Here is a 19,161-nt window from a genome sequence, read left to right as displayed (position 1 = left end):
CAAATTGGAGTGGGTCTAGAATGTCCGGGATGATGGTGTTGATGTGAGCCATGACCAGCCTTTCAAAGCACTTCATGGCTACCGACGTGAGTGCTACGGGGCAGTAATAATTTAGGCAAGTTACCTTTGCTTTCTTGGGCACAGGGACTATGGTGGTCTGTTTAATGTAGGTATTACAAACTCGGTCAGGGAGAGGTTGAAAATGTTGAAGACGGGCCTCCCGGGTGGTGCAGCCGGCGGCAACCGGGAGGTCCATGGTGCGATGCACAATTGGCCTAGCGTCGTCCAGGTAAGGGAGGGTTTGACCGGTAGGGATATCCTTTTCTCATCGCGCACTAGTGACTCCTGTGGTGGGCCGGGCGCAGTGTACGCTAACCAGGTCGCCAGGTGCACAGTGTTTCCTCCGACACATTGGTGCGGCTGGCTTTCTGGTTGGATGCGCGCTGTGTTAAGAAGCAGTGCGGCTTGGTTGGGTTGTGTTTTGGAGGATGCATGGCTTTCGACCTTCGTCTCTCCCAAGCCAGTACAGGAGTTGTAGTGATGAGACAAGATAGTAACTACTAACAATTGAATACCACGAAATTGGGGAGAAAAAAATATTTTAAAAAAAAAAAAATGTTGAAGACAATTGCCAGTTGGTCCACGCATACTTTGAGGACACTTCCTGGTAATCCGTCTGGCCCGTAGCTTTGTGATTGTTGACCTGTTAAAGGTCTTGCTTACATCGGCTACGGAGAGCGTGATCACACAGTCGTCTGGAACAGCTGGCGCTCTCATGCATGCTTCAGTGTTGCTTGCCTCGAAGTGAGCATAAAATGCATTTAACTCGTAGGCTCCGTCACTGGGCAGCTCGCGGCTGGGTTTCCCTTTGTAGTCCGTAATATTTTTCAAACTCTGCCACATCCGACGTGCGTCAGGGATGATTCAATCTAAGTCCGGTATGGCCGCTTTGCCTGTTTGATGTTTCGTCTGAGGGCATAGCAGGATTTCTTATAAGCATCCGGATTAGTGTCCTGCTCCTTGAAAGCGGCAGCTCTAGTCTTTAGCTCGGTGCGGATGTTGCCTGTAATCCATGGCTTTTGGTTGGGATATGTATGTACGTTCACTGTGAGGACGACATCATAAATGCACTTATTGATGAAGCTGGTGACTGAGGTGGTATACTCCTCAATGCCATTGGATGAATTTCAGAACATATTCCAGTCTGTGCTAGCAAAAGAGTCCTGTAGCGTAACATCTGCGTCATCTGACCACGTCCTGCTTTAGTTTTTGCTTGTAAGCAGGAATCAGGAGGATAGAATTATGGTCGGATTTACCAAATGGAGGGCAAGAGAGATCTTTGAATGCATCTCTGTGTGTGGAGTAAAGGTGGTCTACAGTTTTTTCCCCTCTGGTTGCACATGTGACATGCTGGTACAAATGAGGTACCAAGTTTGCCTGCATTAAAGTCCCCGGCCACTAGGAGCGCCGCTTCTGGATGAGCATTTTCTTGTTTGCTTATGGCCTTATACAGTTCGTTGAGTGTGGTCTTACTGCCATCATCGGTTTGTGGTGGTAAGTAGACGGCTACGAATAATATAGATAACAACTCTCTTGGTAGATAGTGTGGTCTACAGCTTATCATGAGGTATTCTACCTCAGGCGAGCAATACCTCGATGACTTCTTTAATAATAGACATCGCGCACCAGCAGTTATTAACAAATAGACACACACCCCCGCCCCTCGTCTTACCGGGCGTAGCTGCTTTGTCCTGCCGATGCACCGAGAAGCCAGCCAGCTCTATATTATCCGTGTCGTCGTTTAGCCACATGTCGGTGAAACATAAGATATCACAGTTTTAATGTCCTGTTGGTAGGATAATCTTAAATCGTAGATCGTCCTGTTTGTTTTCCAATGATTGCACGTTGGCCAAAAATAAGGAGTGTAGTGGTAGTGTACCTCTCGTCGGCGAATACATCTTTTCTTCACGGGATTTGTGCATTTTCTTCGACAAAACAGTATATTCTTCGCGTTGGACTCATTAAAGAAAAATCTTCATCCAGTTCGAGGTGAGTAATCGCTGTTCTGATGTCCAGAGGCTCTTTTTGGTCATAAGAGACGGTAGCAGCAACATTATGTCCAAAAGTAGTTGGTTAGGAGCCCGTGAAACGGCAGTCATCCCCTCCAGCGCCATTATAATCTGAGGAGCTGAGGATGATGTTATTAAAGAGTTTAAGTATAGCCAATTGGAATTTGTGGTCTGTATATTTTATCATTTCATTGAGGATACCATCAACATCACAGGCCTTTTTGGGTTGGAGGTTTGTATTTTGTCCTGTAGTTTATTCAATGTAATTGGAGAATCCAGTGGGTTCTGTTAGTCTTTAATAGTTGATTCTAAGATTTGTATTTGATCATGTATATTTTTTGCTGTTTGTTCTTTGTTATATAGCCAACAAGATTGGAGAAGTGGTTTATCCATACATTTCCGTTTTGGATAGATAACTCTTCATGTTGTTGTTTGTTTAGAGTTTTCCAGTTTTCCCAAAAGAGGTTAGATTCTATGGATTCTTTAATTACATTGAGCTGATTTCTGACGTGCTGTTCCTTCTTTTTCCGTAGTGTATTTATGTATTGTTTTAGTGATTCCCCATAGTTAAGGCTCAGGTTTTCTGGGTCTCTGTTTTTGGTTGGACAGGTTTCTCAATGTCTTTCTTAGGTTTTTGCATTCTTCATCAAACCATTTGTCATTGTTGTTAATTTTCTTAGGTTGTCTGCTTGAAATGTTTAGATTTGATTTGGAAGCTGAGGGGTCAAATATACTGTTTAGGTTTTCTACTGCCAAGTTTACACCTTCACTATTACAGTGAAACATTTTGTCCAGAAAATTGAATTTGTTGTTGCCTAATTGTTTTTTGGTAGATTTCCACACTACTTTCCTTCCATCGATAGCATTTCTTAATATTATTCAGTTCCTTTGGTTTTGATGCCTCGTGATTGAGCACAGCTCTGTTCAAGTGATTTTGTTGTGGTCTGATAGGGGTGTCAGTGGACTGACTGTGAACGCTCTGAGAGACTCTGGGTTGAGGTCAGTGATAAAGTAGTCTACAGCACTACTGCCAAGAGATGAGCTACCAAAGGAGTCCCCTCGAAGCCTACTATTGACTATGTACATACACACATGTACACACATGTCCGACAGAGTACAGGAGATGCGACCCATTTTTGTTGGTTATGTTGTCGTAGTTGTGTCTAGGGGGACATATGGGGGAAGGAATGCTGTCATCTCCAGATAGGCGTTTGTCCCTCCTGTGTACCGAGGTTGTTAAGTTCTTGTCCAGTTCTGGCATTTAGGTTGCCGCAGACTTGTCCCTGGGCCGGGAAATTGTTGATCTCCTCTTCTAGGATGGAGAATTGTCATCGTTAAAGTATGGGGATTCTATTGGGGGGGGGTATAGGTAGCACACATGAGGACATTTCTCTCTGTTGAGATCATTTCCTTATTAATTTCTAGCCAGATGTAACATTTAGTTTTGACTTATGTAATAGAGTGAGTTATGTCTGCTCTATACCAAATTAGCGTACCCCCTGAGTCTCTTCCCTGTTTCACACCTGGTAGTTTGGTGGATGGAAGAGACTTCCAGCTCTCTGTAACCATGTTACTTGTAGGATGACAATGTCTGTATTTCCAATTTCTTTGATGAAGTCTGGGTTCCTGCTCTTTAGACTAAAGGTAGATGACCTCAGACCTTGTATATTCCATGATGAGATAGTAAAATCTTTGTGTTCCATAGTGTCTAGTGTTGTTTTTGTGAGGTTTGGCCTGGACCATCACAGTAGGTGTGAGCAGAGCATGTTGAGCAACTGATACATCTTAGGTCGCAGGATGGGGCTTGGGCGGGTGTAATAGTGGGGGTTGGGCCTGTTGATCTGCACACGGCCTGGGCATATGTCCTGCTGTCATGTTGAGGTCCTTGCCGCAGGGGCGGGGGGCATGGGGTGGGCAGAAAGGGCATAGGTCTGATATGGGGAAGTCTGTATAGGGTGTGGCTGGTGATAATGTGGTCTGGGTGTAGGTCCTCTTGGTGTGGGATCTCCCGGTGCAGGTCCTTCAGGACGTGGTCTTGTAGGTCTCACTGGTCTGGGTGGGGTGTCTGTTGTTCTGTTGCTCCTGTGTGGGGTGCTGGGAGAGAGAGTGGTGACTATCCTCGTCTGCAGGACTGTTTGAAGAGGTGTGATCAGACTCACTCAGGATGGGGGAGTCGTCACAGACAGAGAGCTTTTCCTGCTGGGCTCTCTCTCTGATCCCGTATTCTGAGTTTCCACCCTGGGCCAAAACCCTCTCTCTTGACATAGGGGCAGTGTGCTCTCATAGCGCTGTGCCATGCCAGGGGATGGTCTGTGTTAATATAGCACTGTGTCATGCCAGGGGATGGTCTGTGTTAATACAGCACTGTGCCATGCCAGAGGATGTCTGTGTGGAAAATGAAGTTGCTTATGTTCCCCTCCTTGTAGCAGTCAGCAAACAGTGTCTCTGGATTGTCCTTGAGGAGCTTTTTTTGCACGTATTCTGTGCAGTGTTATTTTTAATATCCATGGGGTTCTGTATTGTAATGACCGCGGAACAGAAATAAGCTATTGGGGCTTCAAAGGCCTCTGCATTTGGGTGGGGGGCTGGTAATCTCACACAGCATCAGCCAACACAGGCAATCGGACAGGTGTCTCTTACCCTGCTGCCCTGAGGCTAAAGCCTCTCACCCCCCCTGATAGAATAACCTGCCGTCTAGCATATCCCCTCCAGCCCCGTACTGCACATGTCTCAGCTCAGCCCACACCTGCTCTACCCGTCCACCATGCACACACACACACACACACACACACACACACACACACACACACACACACACACACACACACACACACACACACACACACACACACACACACACACACACACACACACACACACACACACACACACACACACACACACACACACACACACACACACACCTCCACAGGCACCATCTGGGCTTTCAATGGCCCTCCTCATTAGTATCAAACAGCTTTGGACAGAAAGCATCCATCTCCTCTCAGGGTATCTGGTCATTAATGACACTTAGTGAAACACATACCACACACACACAATAACACATCATTTCAGATGAATCCCTGTGAGGTTCTCCTCACTGTACAGATAATGCCAGACAGAGGTGCATTGAACTTGGGACAATGCAAGAGATTTGGAGACATGGTATGGAATTATGAAGGTGTTTTGTGTGTGTTTCATTGTTATCCAAATAAACTCTTTACATGTGTGTATTTCAGTGCCAACGCAGTAAGCAGTCGGGATGGCCTGGACACGGAGACGGGTACAGAGTCCCTCCTGAGCCACCGTAGGGAGAGGGAGAGAGAACGCGCACGGAGGAGAGCACGAGAGACTGAAAGTGAGGAACAATACACACATGATTGGGCAAACTACCTAAGTACAGTACATGTGGTACGGTAACACCAATAACACAAATCACAACATTATTACACATCATTGTATCAATATACCAATCTGGTAACATTGTTCACACGTATCCTAAAAGGGTGGAGAGTAAACAATATCTGAAACAAATCAGAGGGTTCACAGAGTGCAGAATAGTGTGAGAACAATGACAACATATATCTTTTGGTGGCAGGTAAGTGGGATACTGTGACCAGGATTGCTTGTGGCGCTGTCTGTTTTTCCCAGCAACCTATCTTGTGTTACCTAAGTGGGACTCAGGTTCATGGTCAGAGGCTATTTTCCATCTGATGGTTTAACCTCAGGATCTATGGGAGTGTGTTGATCTCATGACACTGCTTGATGTATAGCTAGCTGCCTATTGGTTATCGTGGAGATATGAAACCAGCATTGTATGTTTTTCCTATTGGGAAAGTACTGCCGTTTGTATTCAAAGAAACTCTTTACTGTTGGCTATTTTATCCTTACTGCGTGTACACATGTCATAAACAATGGACATGGTAAACTGTCACAAAGACAATTGGTTCAGAATAAGTCATTTAGTATGTATTTGGTTCAGAATAAGTCATTCAGTATGTATTTGGTTCAGAATAAGTCATTCAGTATGTATTTGGTTCAGAATAAGTCATTCAGTATGTACTTGGTTCAGAATAAGTCATTCAGTATGTATTTGGTTCAGAATAAGTCATTCAGTATGTATTTGGTTCAGAATAAGTCATTCAGTATGTATTTGGTTCAGAATAAGTCATTCAGTATGTATTTGGTTCAGAATAAGTCATTCAGTATGTATTTGGTTCAGAATAAGTCATTCAGTATGTACTTGGTTCAGAATAAGTCATTCAGTATGTATTTGGTTCAGAATAAGTCATTCAGTATGTATTTGGTTCAGAATAAGTCATTCAGTATGTAGATTTGGTACAATTTCATAAATGCAGATATATACTTTGTTTTTTTTGACATGGTGGGATCTTGTTGTGTCTGTAAAATTAATTATGCACGAAATGGTGGTGGAAATGTCTTTATGCGCAAATATTGCTATTTTAGCCTTTATGCAGAAATAAACTTGGAGTCACGCGATGACATGTGTGGTCCTCCCACTACAACTCGGGAAACCATACAGTGTATTAGGCTACAGATGAAATAAGTGGTGAAAGTGCACAGTGATGAGCTTGATGCCCCTTCCAATAAATACAGAGGGTCTTATTCTGGTGACATGAGGATTGATGCTTGACTGCTGTTTGACAAGTGTAAATATTCGCTCTCTTATCTATAATAATGTCATACTATCATACCCCCACTGAATCTGCCAGCTGTTGGCTAGAGTGCACGTGCGTAGACCAGAGTAGACTTATCTATTTTACCCAACAGTTTCTGTGACAAAACTATCAGTAGAGTAGAAAATGTGATGGAAACTATTTTTATTTGGTCCATGAAAACTTAAGCGAAAAAGTACATTTTGTCCACAACAAGTCCGTTTGGTGGAAACACAACTGTTGTAAAATGCATATATTTTCTTTATGCAGATTTTAGAATCTTCACGTGAAAATCTGTCGCCAATTGGATGGAAACCTAGCTACTGCCATAGACATGTTTTGGCACGGCGCTCAGTCGAGAGTTCTAAGAAGGTTACTTGAAAAGGAGGAAGGCTTCGTCTCTGTATCCTCCTTCAGGGGCATTCCTCTCATCACACCACCCTGTTTGTCAGAGAGTAACTAAGCACATGACATATCTACACTCTTTCTACACTCACAATTCATTTGTGCAGTGTGTTGCTTTAAGAAGTACAAGGTGTGATGGCCGTTTGGACAATTGATACATTATGAGCGAGCCTGATTCTTCCAATGATTATAGTCACTCATTCTTCCAACCTTATTCGTGTTTATACAATACTCCTGGATCTGGATAGACAGGGTGACGATATGGGTGTCTATATTTTCCATTCAACATAAGGTGAAGGACTTCCTCTCTACTCTAAAGCGTCAGCTTCCAGTCCCTGCTGTCCCTCTGTTTCTCCTCTATCCATGTGCCCACAGCAGATAGAGCCAGACACAGTCCCTTTATCTCTTTATCTCATCACTCCATCTCTTCCCCCATTGATCTGCTGTTCACAGCGAGAGTCTGGTTGTGTGGGTCCTGCAGCTCCAGGCTCATTAACCAAATAGTCATTCATTTATGTGGCTTAATTAGGAGGAGCATGATAACACATCAGGCTGGTCGGTGCTGTAGGGAAGCGAGAGCACAACCCAGGAGCATCTGTGTGTGTTTGTGTACGTGTGTGTGTGTGTGTGTGTGTGTATCTGTTGTCCTACGGGGAGGCAAACTACAGAACTGGAATCATGTAACCGGACTCTTCTCCTCTCACTACAGCCTTTGTTTTTATAGTCAGTCTCTTAAGTTCTGATTTGAGAAACGGAAAATAGGGCCCTGTGTCCTCTAGAAATATCAGCTGGTTGTAGCCCCTATGTTGATGGAGTAGTAATCTCTCTCTCCCCTCACCCCTACCTCCCTCCCCTCACCCCCTACCTCCCTCCCCTCACCCCTACCTCCCTCCCCTCCCTACATTTGGTTTCCCTGCCAGCCAGCTTGCCTGCTAGTTAGTTAGTGCTAATGAAATGAGTGTCAGGGAACAGGGCATGTCCCTCTTGGTGAACACACTGCTTAATGGATCATAAAAGCTGCCCTACACTGCTCAATATAGTCCAATTCAATGAGGCTTTATTTGTTTAGGGCTCTTTATACAATGCCGTGGTGGCCACTCTATCTGTGTCCTCAACTGAGAGACTCACGCCCCCATGCAGCACCGTGTAAGTTATCCTGCCTGGCCCTGCAGCGGTAGAATAGCAGGACTTCCCCTCTTTCCTTTAAGTGCCACTGTGTGAATGGCGTGAACAGAGCAGGGTGAATCAAAGTGTTTTAACCGAGGTTAACATATCCCTTGTTCTCTCGTTTCTGGCTGTAGGTATGTGAGAATGAATGGATGAATAACGCAGTGTTTGACAGGTAGAGGAGTGGACGTAGCTATAGGGCCCGCAGGATACTGTGGATGTATGTGGGAGGATCTGTTGAGGGGTTTTTGAGCTCTGCTACCCGCACTGCTAGAGGAGGGGGGGGGGGTAGGATGTGAACTGACGTCCATGACTGACTGCCTGGGTATATCACTCTATGGCTTTTGACATCTACAATAAGTGTATTGATTCTGGAATAGTCTTACTATTCACTGTATAATAGCCTAATCAAAATGTAGACTACATTAATGCAGAATATTTCTGTTCAATAAGAAAAGTAATGGAGGTCAAATGATAAATTCCTATATTTTTTTATATACTTGGAACCTAGTGTTTTGTGTCATTTTTTGTTTAACCATTTGCTATTATTCGAAGTGCATTGTGATGCAGGCTTTGGCGTTAATGACCTGATAGCCCAATCACCTGTGGAGGTCAGAGATACGCTTGTGCATAATATCAAATCCCTTCACTTGCTGGGCTCTCTCTACACGCTGTGGAATGCATTTCTCTGATAGGTCAAAGAGGGATTATCAAACATTCTATAGTCGCGCGCCATGGGACGGTAGTGCTGGGTAAAAATGTTGTGCTCTACCAATTTCTTCAGTTTCTCAGTGCGTCGCGAGAGAGCACTGTCTCTCTCATCTGACTCTCCCGCGTTTCAGGTAAAGCAATCTAATTTACTCATGGAATCGCTGTGTAGGGTCGTTTGTAGTCCACTAGCTGTTAAATTATAGATACATGTGATGTAATTAAATAAGAGCATTAGTTTTTATTTTAGGTTAATGCAGGTTATTGTGAGTCTCACCTATTCAGCAATACATTGAAAGGCTATCTAGGCTATTTTATATGTTTGCAATACTAGTAAAGTAATGCATTCTACTATATATGGCTGAACGTGGAAGGAACTATTAATTGTCTTTCAGCTGCAGAAGAGACTATAGACGGGCTACTGTTTATGCTTAAGGGAGCGTTTTCTTCCTGCTGTGGACTCTACCTTCGATTGAAGAGGTTGCCACATTTATTCATGCAATAAGGACATGTATTTTTTGGAGAACCTAATGTATTCATTTTCTCCAGTCATAATTCTTTATTACTTATCAATTATAGCCTACTTAATCACCTTATAATACCGTAGGCTAATACCTTAGTTTGAGCCGACAGATAATTACTTCATGGCTCAAAAAGAATAATGAAATTGGAATCTCCAAATCCAATCTGACTAATGGAGGATAAAAGTCAGCTTTGACCCGAAAGGTGTTATAGTTCACAGCACAATATCCCAAAACAGAATAGGTTTGATTTTTTTTATACATATTTTTTATTATTGTTTGACGAGTATTGTAGCAGGTAAATCATGTGTAGGCCTACCACAATACCCAGGACTGTAAGAGTCAGACATTTGCAGAATTAGAATAAGTCAAGGTATACCTGAGAAAAATATTCTCAACTCACAGTACCATTCTCCACGTTTACTCTTTTCTTTTGCTCTTTTTTCACCGCCTTTGTTGTAGTTGAGGACTGGAGTCTGCCAGCAGCCTGTCATTGGGCAGAGATCCTGATCCCTCTCAAAGGGGTCGAGAGAGAGAAGCACAGGGACAGACCACTACACAGACACCAGGCAGTCTGAGTTTTGCAGCTGAGACAAAACTGCTGTTTAGTTGTGTGTGTTGTGTCTGTTTAGTTGTGTGTGTGTGTTGTGCCTGTTTAGTTGTGTGTGTGTGTTGTGCCTGTTTAGTTGTGTGTGTGTGTTGTGCCTGTTTAGTTGTGTGTGTGTGTTGTGCCTGTTTAGTTGTGTGTGTGTGTTGTGCCTGTTTAGTTGTGTGTGTGTGTGTGTTGTGCCTGTTTAGTTGTGCGTGTTGTGCCTGTTTAGTTGTGTGTGTGTGTTGTGCCTGTTTAGTTGTGTGTGTGTGTTGTGCCTGTTTAGTTGTGTGTGTGTGTTGTGCCTGTTTAGTTGTGTGTGTGTGTTGTGCCTGTTTAGTTGTGTGTGTGTGTGTTGTGCCTGTTTAGTTGTGCGTGTTGTGTCTGTTTAGTTGTGTGTGTGTGTTGTGCCTGTTTAGTTGTGTGTGTTGTGTCTGTTTAGTTGTGTGTGTGTGTGTGTTGTGCCTGTTTAGTTGTGCGTGTTGTGTCTGTTTAGTTGTGTGTGTGTGTGTGTGTTTGTGCCTGTTTAGTTGTGTGTGTTGTGTCTGTTTAGTTGTGTGTGTGTGTGTGTTGTGCCTGTTTAGTTGTGCGTGTTGTGTCTGTTTAGTTGTGTGTGTGTGTGTGTGTTGTGCCTGTTTAGTTGTGCGTGTTGTGTCTGTTTAGTTGTGTGTGTGTGTTGTGCCTGTTTAGTTGTGCGTGTTGTGTCTGTTTAGTTGTGTGTGTGTATATCCTGGGAGGAGGAGGATTGTACAGCTCTTTTGAGAGTCAGAGAGTATGTGTTTGCACCCTTTGGGGTTGGTCAGTAATGGGCACCACCACACTATTGGAATGTTTTGGTCGCTCGCGGAGAACGCAGGGTCAGTCACGCCCTCGGCGCTTTGCCAGAACCTTACAGCCAATCCGCTGTCACCCTGCTGAGACAGGACCCCGCCTCTGCCACTGTACGTATGGGTGTGGGGGAGAAGTGTTGTGAATTTGGGACACAGATGTTATTGTTTTGGTTGACCACTGTCTCTTATTAGAACATGGATAAAACATGAATTGAAGCCTATCATAATGGTATCATAATCATGTCACGATACACTGACTGGACAATTCAATTCTGTGTACTAGTGAATCCTCTGTGTACTAGTGAATCCTCTGTGTAATAGTGAATCCTCTGTGTAATAGTGAATCCTCTGTGTAATAGTGAACCCTCTGTGTAATAGTGAATCCTCTGTGTACTAGTGAATCCTCTGTGTAATAGTGAATCCTCTGTGTACTAGTGAATCCTCTGTGTAATAGTGAATCCTCTGTGTAATAGTGAATCCTCTGTGTAATAGTGAATCCTCTGTGTAATAGTGAACCCGTAGTAAAAAGCCTCCTTGGCCCAGTTTATATACATTTTAGCAGACACTTATTGACTTAAGGGAGCAGTTCGGGTTGTGCCTTGCTCAAGGGCACATCCACAGATTTTTTCACGTAGTCGTCTCAGGGATTCGAACCAAAGACATTTCAGTTACTGGCCCGACACTCTTAATGGCTAATCTACCTGCAGTCTCAATTTGTTTCTGATATCCTCTTGGGTTGATGACATTTCAAGCTTTTTCAGAAGCCAAGTGCACTGGTTGGTAATCTCTCACCTCTTTCTCTGGTGCTTTCCACACTGTCCTTTCACCTCTTTCTCTGGTGCTTTCCACACTGTCCTTTCACCTCTTTCTCTGGTGCTTTCCACACTGTCCTTTCACCTCTTTCTCTGGTGCTTTCCACACTGTCCTTTCACCTCTTTCTCTGGTGCTTTCCACACTGTCCTTTCACCTCTTTCTCTGGTGCTTTCCACACTGTCCTTTCACCTCTTCTAAATCCTTTTCTTGATTTCCCATTAGATGTCCTGATCCTGTCAATACTCAAATCTCCTCTTGGTGGTTTTCCTATAACGTTGGGAAATGTTTCTCTCATCGGTTTTCATATAATCTCTCCAACTCTTTCAGCTCTGAGTTGTCCTCCACAGTATTATGTCATGATCTGAACTTGTATCAAAGTGTTGATATCTTACCTGTGGTCGTTGTTGTGTGGTTCTCTCCTCCCCAGTCCCTCGTATCAATGGCCACTCTAAGTTGGAGCGCACAGCGAGGGACTCTGCCATGGGCTACGACAGCGCCTCAGTGATGAGCAGTGAACTGGAGTCCAGCTCCTTCATTGACAGTGAGGAGGATGAGGACGCCAGCCGGTAGATGGTCTTTCTCTCTCTCCCTCTCTCTGTCCTTTCTCTAATTTCCCTCTTTTCATCAGTGGTTCTTCACTGAAATCAACAAATCCCCCCGCTTTCCATGCTCTAGGGGAGCTGCCCTGCGGCTGACCCTGATGTGCTGTTCCCCAGTTGTGTGTGTTGTGTGGTGGGGCTGACCCTGATGTGCTGTTCCTCAGTTGTGTGTGTTGTGTGGTGGGGCTGACCCTGATGTGCTGTTCCTCAGTTGTGTGTGTTGTGTGGTGGGGATGACCCTGATGTGCTGTTCCTCAGTTGTGTGTGTTGTGTGGTGGGGCTGACCCTGATGTGCTGTTCCTCAGTTGTGTGTGTTGTGTGGTGGGGCTGACCCTGATGTGCTGTTCCTCAGTTGTGTGTGTTGTGTGGTGGGGCTGACCCTGATGTGCTGTTCCTCAGTTGTGTGTGTTGTGTGGTGGGGCTGACCCTGATGTGCTGTTCCTCAGTTGTGTGTGTTGTGTGGTGGGGCTGACCCTGATGTGCTGTTCCCCAGTCGTGTGTGTTGTGTGGTGGGGCTGACCCTGATGTGCTGTTCCCCAGTCGTGTGTGTTGTGTGGTGGGGCTGACCCTGTGCTGTTCCCCAGTCGTGTGTGTTGTGTGGTGGGGCTGACCCTGTGCTGTTCCCCAGTCGTGTGTGTTGTGTGGTGGGGCTGACCCTGTGCTGTTCCCCAGTCGTGTGTGTTGTGTGGTGGGGCTGACCCTGTGCTGTTCCCCAGTCGTGTGTGTTGTGTGGTGGGTCTGACCCTGATGTGCTGTTCCTCAGTTGTGTGTGTTGTGTGGTGGGGCTGACCCTGATGTGCTGTTCCTCAGTTGTGTGTGTTGTGTGGTGGGGCTGACCCTGTGCTGTTCCCCAGTCGTGTGTGTTGTGTGGTGGGGCTGACCCTGATGTGCTGTTCCTCAGTTGTGTGTGTTGTGTGGTGGGGCTGACCCTGTGCTGTTCACCAGTCGTGTGTGTTGTGTGGTGGGGCTGACCCTGATGTGCTGTTCCTCAGTTGTGTGTGTTGTGTGGTGGGGCTGACCCTGATGTGCTGTTCCTCAGTTGTGTGTGTTGTGTGGTGGGGCTGACCCTGATGTGCTGTTCCTCAGTTGTGTGTGTTGTGTGGTGGGGCTGACCCTGATGTGCTGTTCCTCAGTTGTGTGTGTTGTGTGGTGGGGCTGACCCTGATGTGCTGTTCCTCAGTTGTGTGTGTTGTGTGGTGGGGCTGACCCTGATGTGCTGTTCCTCAGTGTGGTGGGGCTGACCCTGATGTGCTGTTCCTCAGTTGTGTGTGTTGTGTGGTGGGGCTGACCCTGATGTGCTGTTCCTCAGTTGTGTGTGTTGTGTGGTGGGGCTGACCCTGATGTGCTGTTCCTCAGTTGTGTGTGTTGTGTGGTGGGGCTGACCCTGATGTGCTGTTCCTCAGTTGTGTGTGTTGTGTGGTGGGGCTGACCCTGTGCTGTTCCCCAGTCGTGTGTGTTGTGTGGTGGGGCTGACCCTGATGTGCTGTTCCTCAGTTGTGTGTGTTGTGTGGTGGGGCTGACCCTGATGTGCTGTTCCCCAGTCGTGTGTGTTGTGTGGTGGGGCTGACCCTGATGTGCTGTTCCTCAGTTGTGTGTGTTGTGTGGTGGGGCTGTCCCTGATGTGCTGTTCCTCAGTTGTGTGTGTTGTGTGGTGGGGCTGACCCTGATGTGCTGTTCCTCAGTTGTGTGTGTTGTGTGGTGGGGCTGACCCTGATGTGCTGTTCCTCAGTTGTGTGTGTTGTGTGGTGGGGCTGACCCTGATGTGCTGTTCCTCAGTTGTGTGTGTTGTGTGGTGGGGCTGACCCTGATGTGCTGTTCCCCAGTCGTGTGTGTTGTGTGGTGGGGCTGACCCTGATGTGCTGTTCCCCAGTCGTGTGTGTTGTGTGGTGGGGCTGACCCTGATGTGCTGTTCCTCAGTCGTGTGTGTTGTGTGGTGGGGCTGACCCTGTGCTGTTCCCCAGTCGTGTGTGTTGTGTGGTGGGGCTGACCCTGTGATGTTCCCCAGTCGTGTGTGTTGTGTGGTGGGGCTGACCCTGATGTGCTGTTCCCCAGTCGTGTGTGTTGTGTGGTGGGGCTGACCCTGTGCTGTTCCCCAGTCATGTGTGTTGTGTGGTGGGGCTGACCCTGTGCTGTTCCCCAGTCGTGTGTGTTGTGTGGTGGGGCTGACCCTGTGCTGTTCCCCAGTCGTGTGTGTTGTGTGGTGGGGCTGACCCTGTGCTGTTCCCCAGTCGTGTGTGTTGTGTGTTGGGCTGGGTACTGTGACAGCAAAAGGCACCACATTTCCATTGTCTCTGTATAATGGACCATTAAAGATGACATTGTATTGTATTGTATTGTGTCTCAGACTCAGCAGCTCCACAGAGCAGAGCTCGTCTTCTCAGCTGATGCGCAGACACAAACGCCGCCGACGGAGGCACAAAGTGGCCAAAATAGACCGGGTGAGCTCCCCTTGAAAACTGGACTGTTGCACATACGTGTGTGTGAGTGAGTGAGAAAGGGAACAAGAACGGTTATGTGAGTATGTGTCTGACACACTAAGTTTCTCCCTCTCTCTTTTCCAGTCTTCGTCCTTCAGCAGCATCACAGATTCCACTATGAGCCTCAACATCATCACTGTCACACTCAACATGGGTAAGGACTTCCCCTTTTCCTCTCATTTTCTTTCATTTATGCCTTTCTTTGTACACAAATATTTTTTATACAAATATCATCAGTGTACTCGGTCTTTAAACCCCATAAAGTCTTTAAACTACAGTGCCTTGGGAAAGTATTCAGACCCCTTTACTTTTTCCACATTTTGTTACGTTACAGCCTTATTCTAAAATGTTTTAAATAAATACGAATCCTCAGAAATCTACACACAATACCCCATAATGACAAAGCGAAAACAGGTTTTTAGAAAAAAAAACAGAAATACCATATTTACGTAAGTATTCAGACCCTTTGCTATGAGACACGAAATTGAGCTCCAGTGCATCCTGTTTCCATTGATCATCCTTGAGATGTTTCTACAACTTGATTGGAGTCCACCTGTGGTAAATTCAATTGATTTGAGAGGATTCGGAAAGGCACACCCCTGTCTATATAAGGTTCCACAGTTGAAAGTGCATGTCAGAGCAAAATCCAAGCCATGCAGTTGAAGGAATTGTCCGTTTAGCTCCGAGACAGAATTGTGTCGAGGCACAGATCTGGGGATGGGTACCAAAAACTGTCTGCAGCATTGAAGATCCCCAAGAACACAGTGGCCTCCGTCATTCTTAAGTGGAAGAAGTTTGGAACCACCAAGACTCATCCTAGAGCTGGCCGCCCGGCCAAACTGATCAATCGGGGGAGAATGGCCTTGGCAGGGAGGTACCAATAACCCAATGGTCAGTCTGACAGAGCTCTAGAGTTCCTCTGTGGAGATGGGAGAACAACCATCTCTGCAGCACTCCACCAATCAGGCCTTAATGGTAGAGTGGCTAGACGGAACCCACTGCTCAGTAAAAGGCACATGACAGCCCACTTGGAGTTTGCCAAAAGCCACCTAAAGACTCTCAGACCATGAGAAACAAGATTCTCTGGTCTGATGAAACAAAGATTGAACTTTGCGTCACGTCTGGAGGAAACCTGGAACCACCCCTACGGTGAAGCATGGTGGTGGCAGCATCAGGGTGTGGGGATATTGTTCAGTGGCAGGGACTGGGAGACTAGTCAGAATTGAGGCAAAGATGAACAGAGCAAAGTACCAAGAGATCCTTGATGAAAACCTGCTCCAGAGCACTCAGGACCTCAGACTGGGGCGACGGTTCACCTTCCAACAGGACAACAACCCTAAGCACACAGGCCAAGACAATGCAGGAGTGGCTTCGGGACCAGTCTCTGAATGTCCTTGAGTGGTCCAGCCAGAGCCCAGACTTGAACCTGATCGAACATCTCTGGAGAGACCTGAAAATAGCTGTGCATCGACGCTCCCCATCATCCCCAGACAGAGCTTGAGAGGATCTACAGAGAAGAATGGGAGAAACTTCCCAAAGCCAAGCTTGCCAAGCTTGTAGCGTCATACCCAAGAAGACTTGAGGCTGTAATTGCTGCCAAAGGTGCTTCAAGAAATTAGTAAGTAAAGGGTCTGAATACTTATGTAAATGTGATATGTGTAATAAATTATTAACAATTTAAAAAATGTATGTTTTTGGTTTGTCATTATGGGGTATTGTGTGTAGATTTATGAGGGGGGAAAAACAACTGAATCAATTTTAGATAAGGCTGTAACCTAACAAAATGTTGAAAAAGTCAAGGGGTCTGTATACTTTCAGAAGGCACTGTACATGAGACTTTTAACTGACCTCCTCTCTCCCCCTCTCTCTAACAGAGAAGTATAACTTCCTGGGTATCAGTATTGTGGGGCAGAGTAACGACCGGGGGGACGGCGGGATCTACATCGGCTCCATCATGAAGGGAGGAGCTGTGGCTGCAGATGGCAGGATAGAACCTGGAGATATGCTCCTACAGGTATACGACACTACCACCCACTACAAATGAGCCCTAGGTTCATTTTCTAGGAAGTATTATAAGCTTAAAGTATATTTTGTGTTCTTTATGAGTTATTTTTTTTGGTTCTATTTTTATGGTCCGTTGAGGGAAAGCAAATGTGCACAAATGTCCAGTGAGCAAATTGCTTTGTGATTATTATAGCATTGCCAGTGATGATCGGATTCTGTGTTTCAAACAATGTTTATGTTAATGAGTTCTAACAATAAGGTAAAGGGGAAACTGGAACCTATGACCTATTGAACCTATGACCTATTGAAACTATGACCTATTGAACCTATGACCTATTGAAACTATGACCTATTGAAACTATGACCTATTGAAACTATGACCTATTGGAACTATGACCTATTGGAACTATGACCTATTTGGAACTATGACCTATTTGGAACTATGACCTATTGGAACTATGACCTATTGGAACTATGACCTATTGGAACTATGACCTATTGAAACTATGACCTATTGGAACTATGACCTATTGGAACTATGACCTATTGAAACTCTGACCTATTGGAACTATGACCTATTGAAACTATGACCTATTGGAACTACGACCTATTGAAACTATGACCTATTGGAACTATGACCTATTGAAACTCTGACCTGTTTACAAACAACTCTAATGGTTCTCGACACCTTCCTTCCTGTAGCCCTCTATCCTACATGTTGCCTTTCCTTTTCCTTCCTGTAGCCCTCTATCCTACATGTTGCCTCTCCTTTTCCTTCCTGTAGCCCTCTATCCTACATGTTGCCTCTCCTTTTCCTTCCTGTAGCCCTCTATCCTACATGTTGCCTCTCCTTTTCCTTCCTGTAGCCCTCTATCCTACATGTTGCCTCTCCTTTTCCTTCCTGTAGCCCTCTATCCTACATGTTGCCTCTCCTTTTCCTTCCTGTTGTTTGTTCTCTTTGATGTCTGTATGGTTGGACTCAGACTAACCTCTCTGGCCACGCCTCCTCTTGTACACACAGTGGCTGATCGCTAGTTATTGTCGATCCAGCATGTCTCTTTAACAACATGTATTGTCGATCAGCATGTCTCTTTTCAACCCATACACACAGCATAACGCGGCGTAGGATTTATTAGCTTTTATATGCGTCTGAACGCTTTACAACAGTGCCTGGAGATGAACTTGTAGAGAACTGATCTCAGTAGCAGAGTCCTAAATCATTTTGTCCAACTACTTGTTCATTTCAAAGACATGATCCGTGAAAGTGTACGTTAACTGTCTCGTTGTGACCCTCAGGTGAACGATGTGAACTTTGAGAACATGAGCAACGATGACGCTGTGAGGATCCTGAGAGAGATCGTCTCCAAAACAGGGTAAGAGCAGGACTGTGTTACAGTGCAGGATTGTTAGCGATAACCCAGAAAACTTTTCAAGGGATGTTAAACTGTTGCATGTGAAGATGATCAGAGGTCAGGACAGACAGACAAAGGACATGGCTATTGGGTAAATACAGGATTTAAAAGATGAGCGATGGTAAGACTGGAGTACATTAGGGTTGTATTAGCATATCAGCGATATGCTGACTGGTTAGATTGGATAAACAGTGGGTTTGAATTTCAAGCAGCTTCTGCATTGTTGACTGTTGTATAATACAGACTAAGATTTCTCCCCATAATCCTTCTAGTTCAACCAAACGTGACTTCTTTTTTCCTAGCGTTTCCTCATGTGCTTTTAACTGCACAGGAGCTATGGAAGTGAGTGGAAGGTTTTGTAACTGATGGTCTCCCCATGTGTTCTCCAGTCCTATTAGTCTTACTGTGGCCAAGTGTTGGGACCCGTCTCCGCGAAGCTACTTCACCATCCCCCGGGGTAAGACACTTACCAATGTTCCACCAACAACAGGTTATTACCACTTACAAACAGGGCTCTCAAACTCTTCTGGAAACTCGCTTTTTAAAACCTTTTGAAAAATAAATTGGATGTGCTTGTAACTTATAGCAGAAGTTTGAGCACAAACTAGCAAACTTACAGTAGATGATGGAGATTGTGTGTGTGTGTGTGTGTGTGTGTGTGTGTGTGTGTGTGTGTGTGTGTGTGTGTGTGTGTGTGTGTGTGTGTGTGTGTGTGTGTGTGTGTGTGTGTGTGTGTGTGTGTGTGTGTGTGTGTGTGTGTGTGTGTGTGTGTGTCCAGCTGAGCCAGTGAGGCCCATCGACCCTGCTGCCTGGATCTCCCACACAACGGCCCTGACCGGACCCTACCCACACTACGGTATGACCACTATCACTACAGTCACACACACAAAC

At 45.5% G+C, this 19,161-nt stretch overlaps 1 protein-coding gene across 2 annotated transcripts in view; it reads left to right on the top strand.

Annotated features, from left to right (window-relative positions):
* The window catches only part of LOC124045909 (segment polarity protein dishevelled homolog DVL-1-like), a 67,835-nt gene that overhangs the window by 24,236 nt on the left and 24,438 nt on the right, over nucleotides 1-19,161 (top strand). For both annotated transcript variants that reach the window (XM_046365706.1, XM_046365705.1), the window contains exons 4-11: nucleotides 5,309-5,427; nucleotides 12,206-12,344; nucleotides 14,722-14,815; nucleotides 14,939-15,008; nucleotides 16,729-16,868; nucleotides 18,155-18,231; nucleotides 18,660-18,727; nucleotides 19,049-19,126. In XM_046365706.1, the coding sequence (XP_046221662.1) occupies nucleotides 5,309-5,427; nucleotides 12,206-12,344; nucleotides 14,722-14,815; nucleotides 14,939-15,008; nucleotides 16,729-16,868; nucleotides 18,155-18,231; nucleotides 18,660-18,727; nucleotides 19,049-19,126 (785 nt within the window). The remainder of the gene's footprint in view (nucleotides 1-5,308; nucleotides 5,428-12,205; nucleotides 12,345-14,721; nucleotides 14,816-14,938; nucleotides 15,009-16,728; nucleotides 16,869-18,154; nucleotides 18,232-18,659; nucleotides 18,728-19,048; nucleotides 19,127-19,161) is intronic.

The sequence above is a fragment of the Oncorhynchus gorbuscha genome, linkage group LG10 (genome assembly GCF_021184085.1).
Source record: "Oncorhynchus gorbuscha isolate QuinsamMale2020 ecotype Even-year linkage group LG10, OgorEven_v1.0, whole genome shotgun sequence".
NCBI classification, from domain to species: Eukaryota; Metazoa; Chordata; class Actinopteri; order Salmoniformes; family Salmonidae; genus Oncorhynchus; species Oncorhynchus gorbuscha.
The sequence above is the reverse complement of the archived record's forward strand: the minus strand, read 5'-3'. Positions and strand labels throughout refer to the sequence as shown.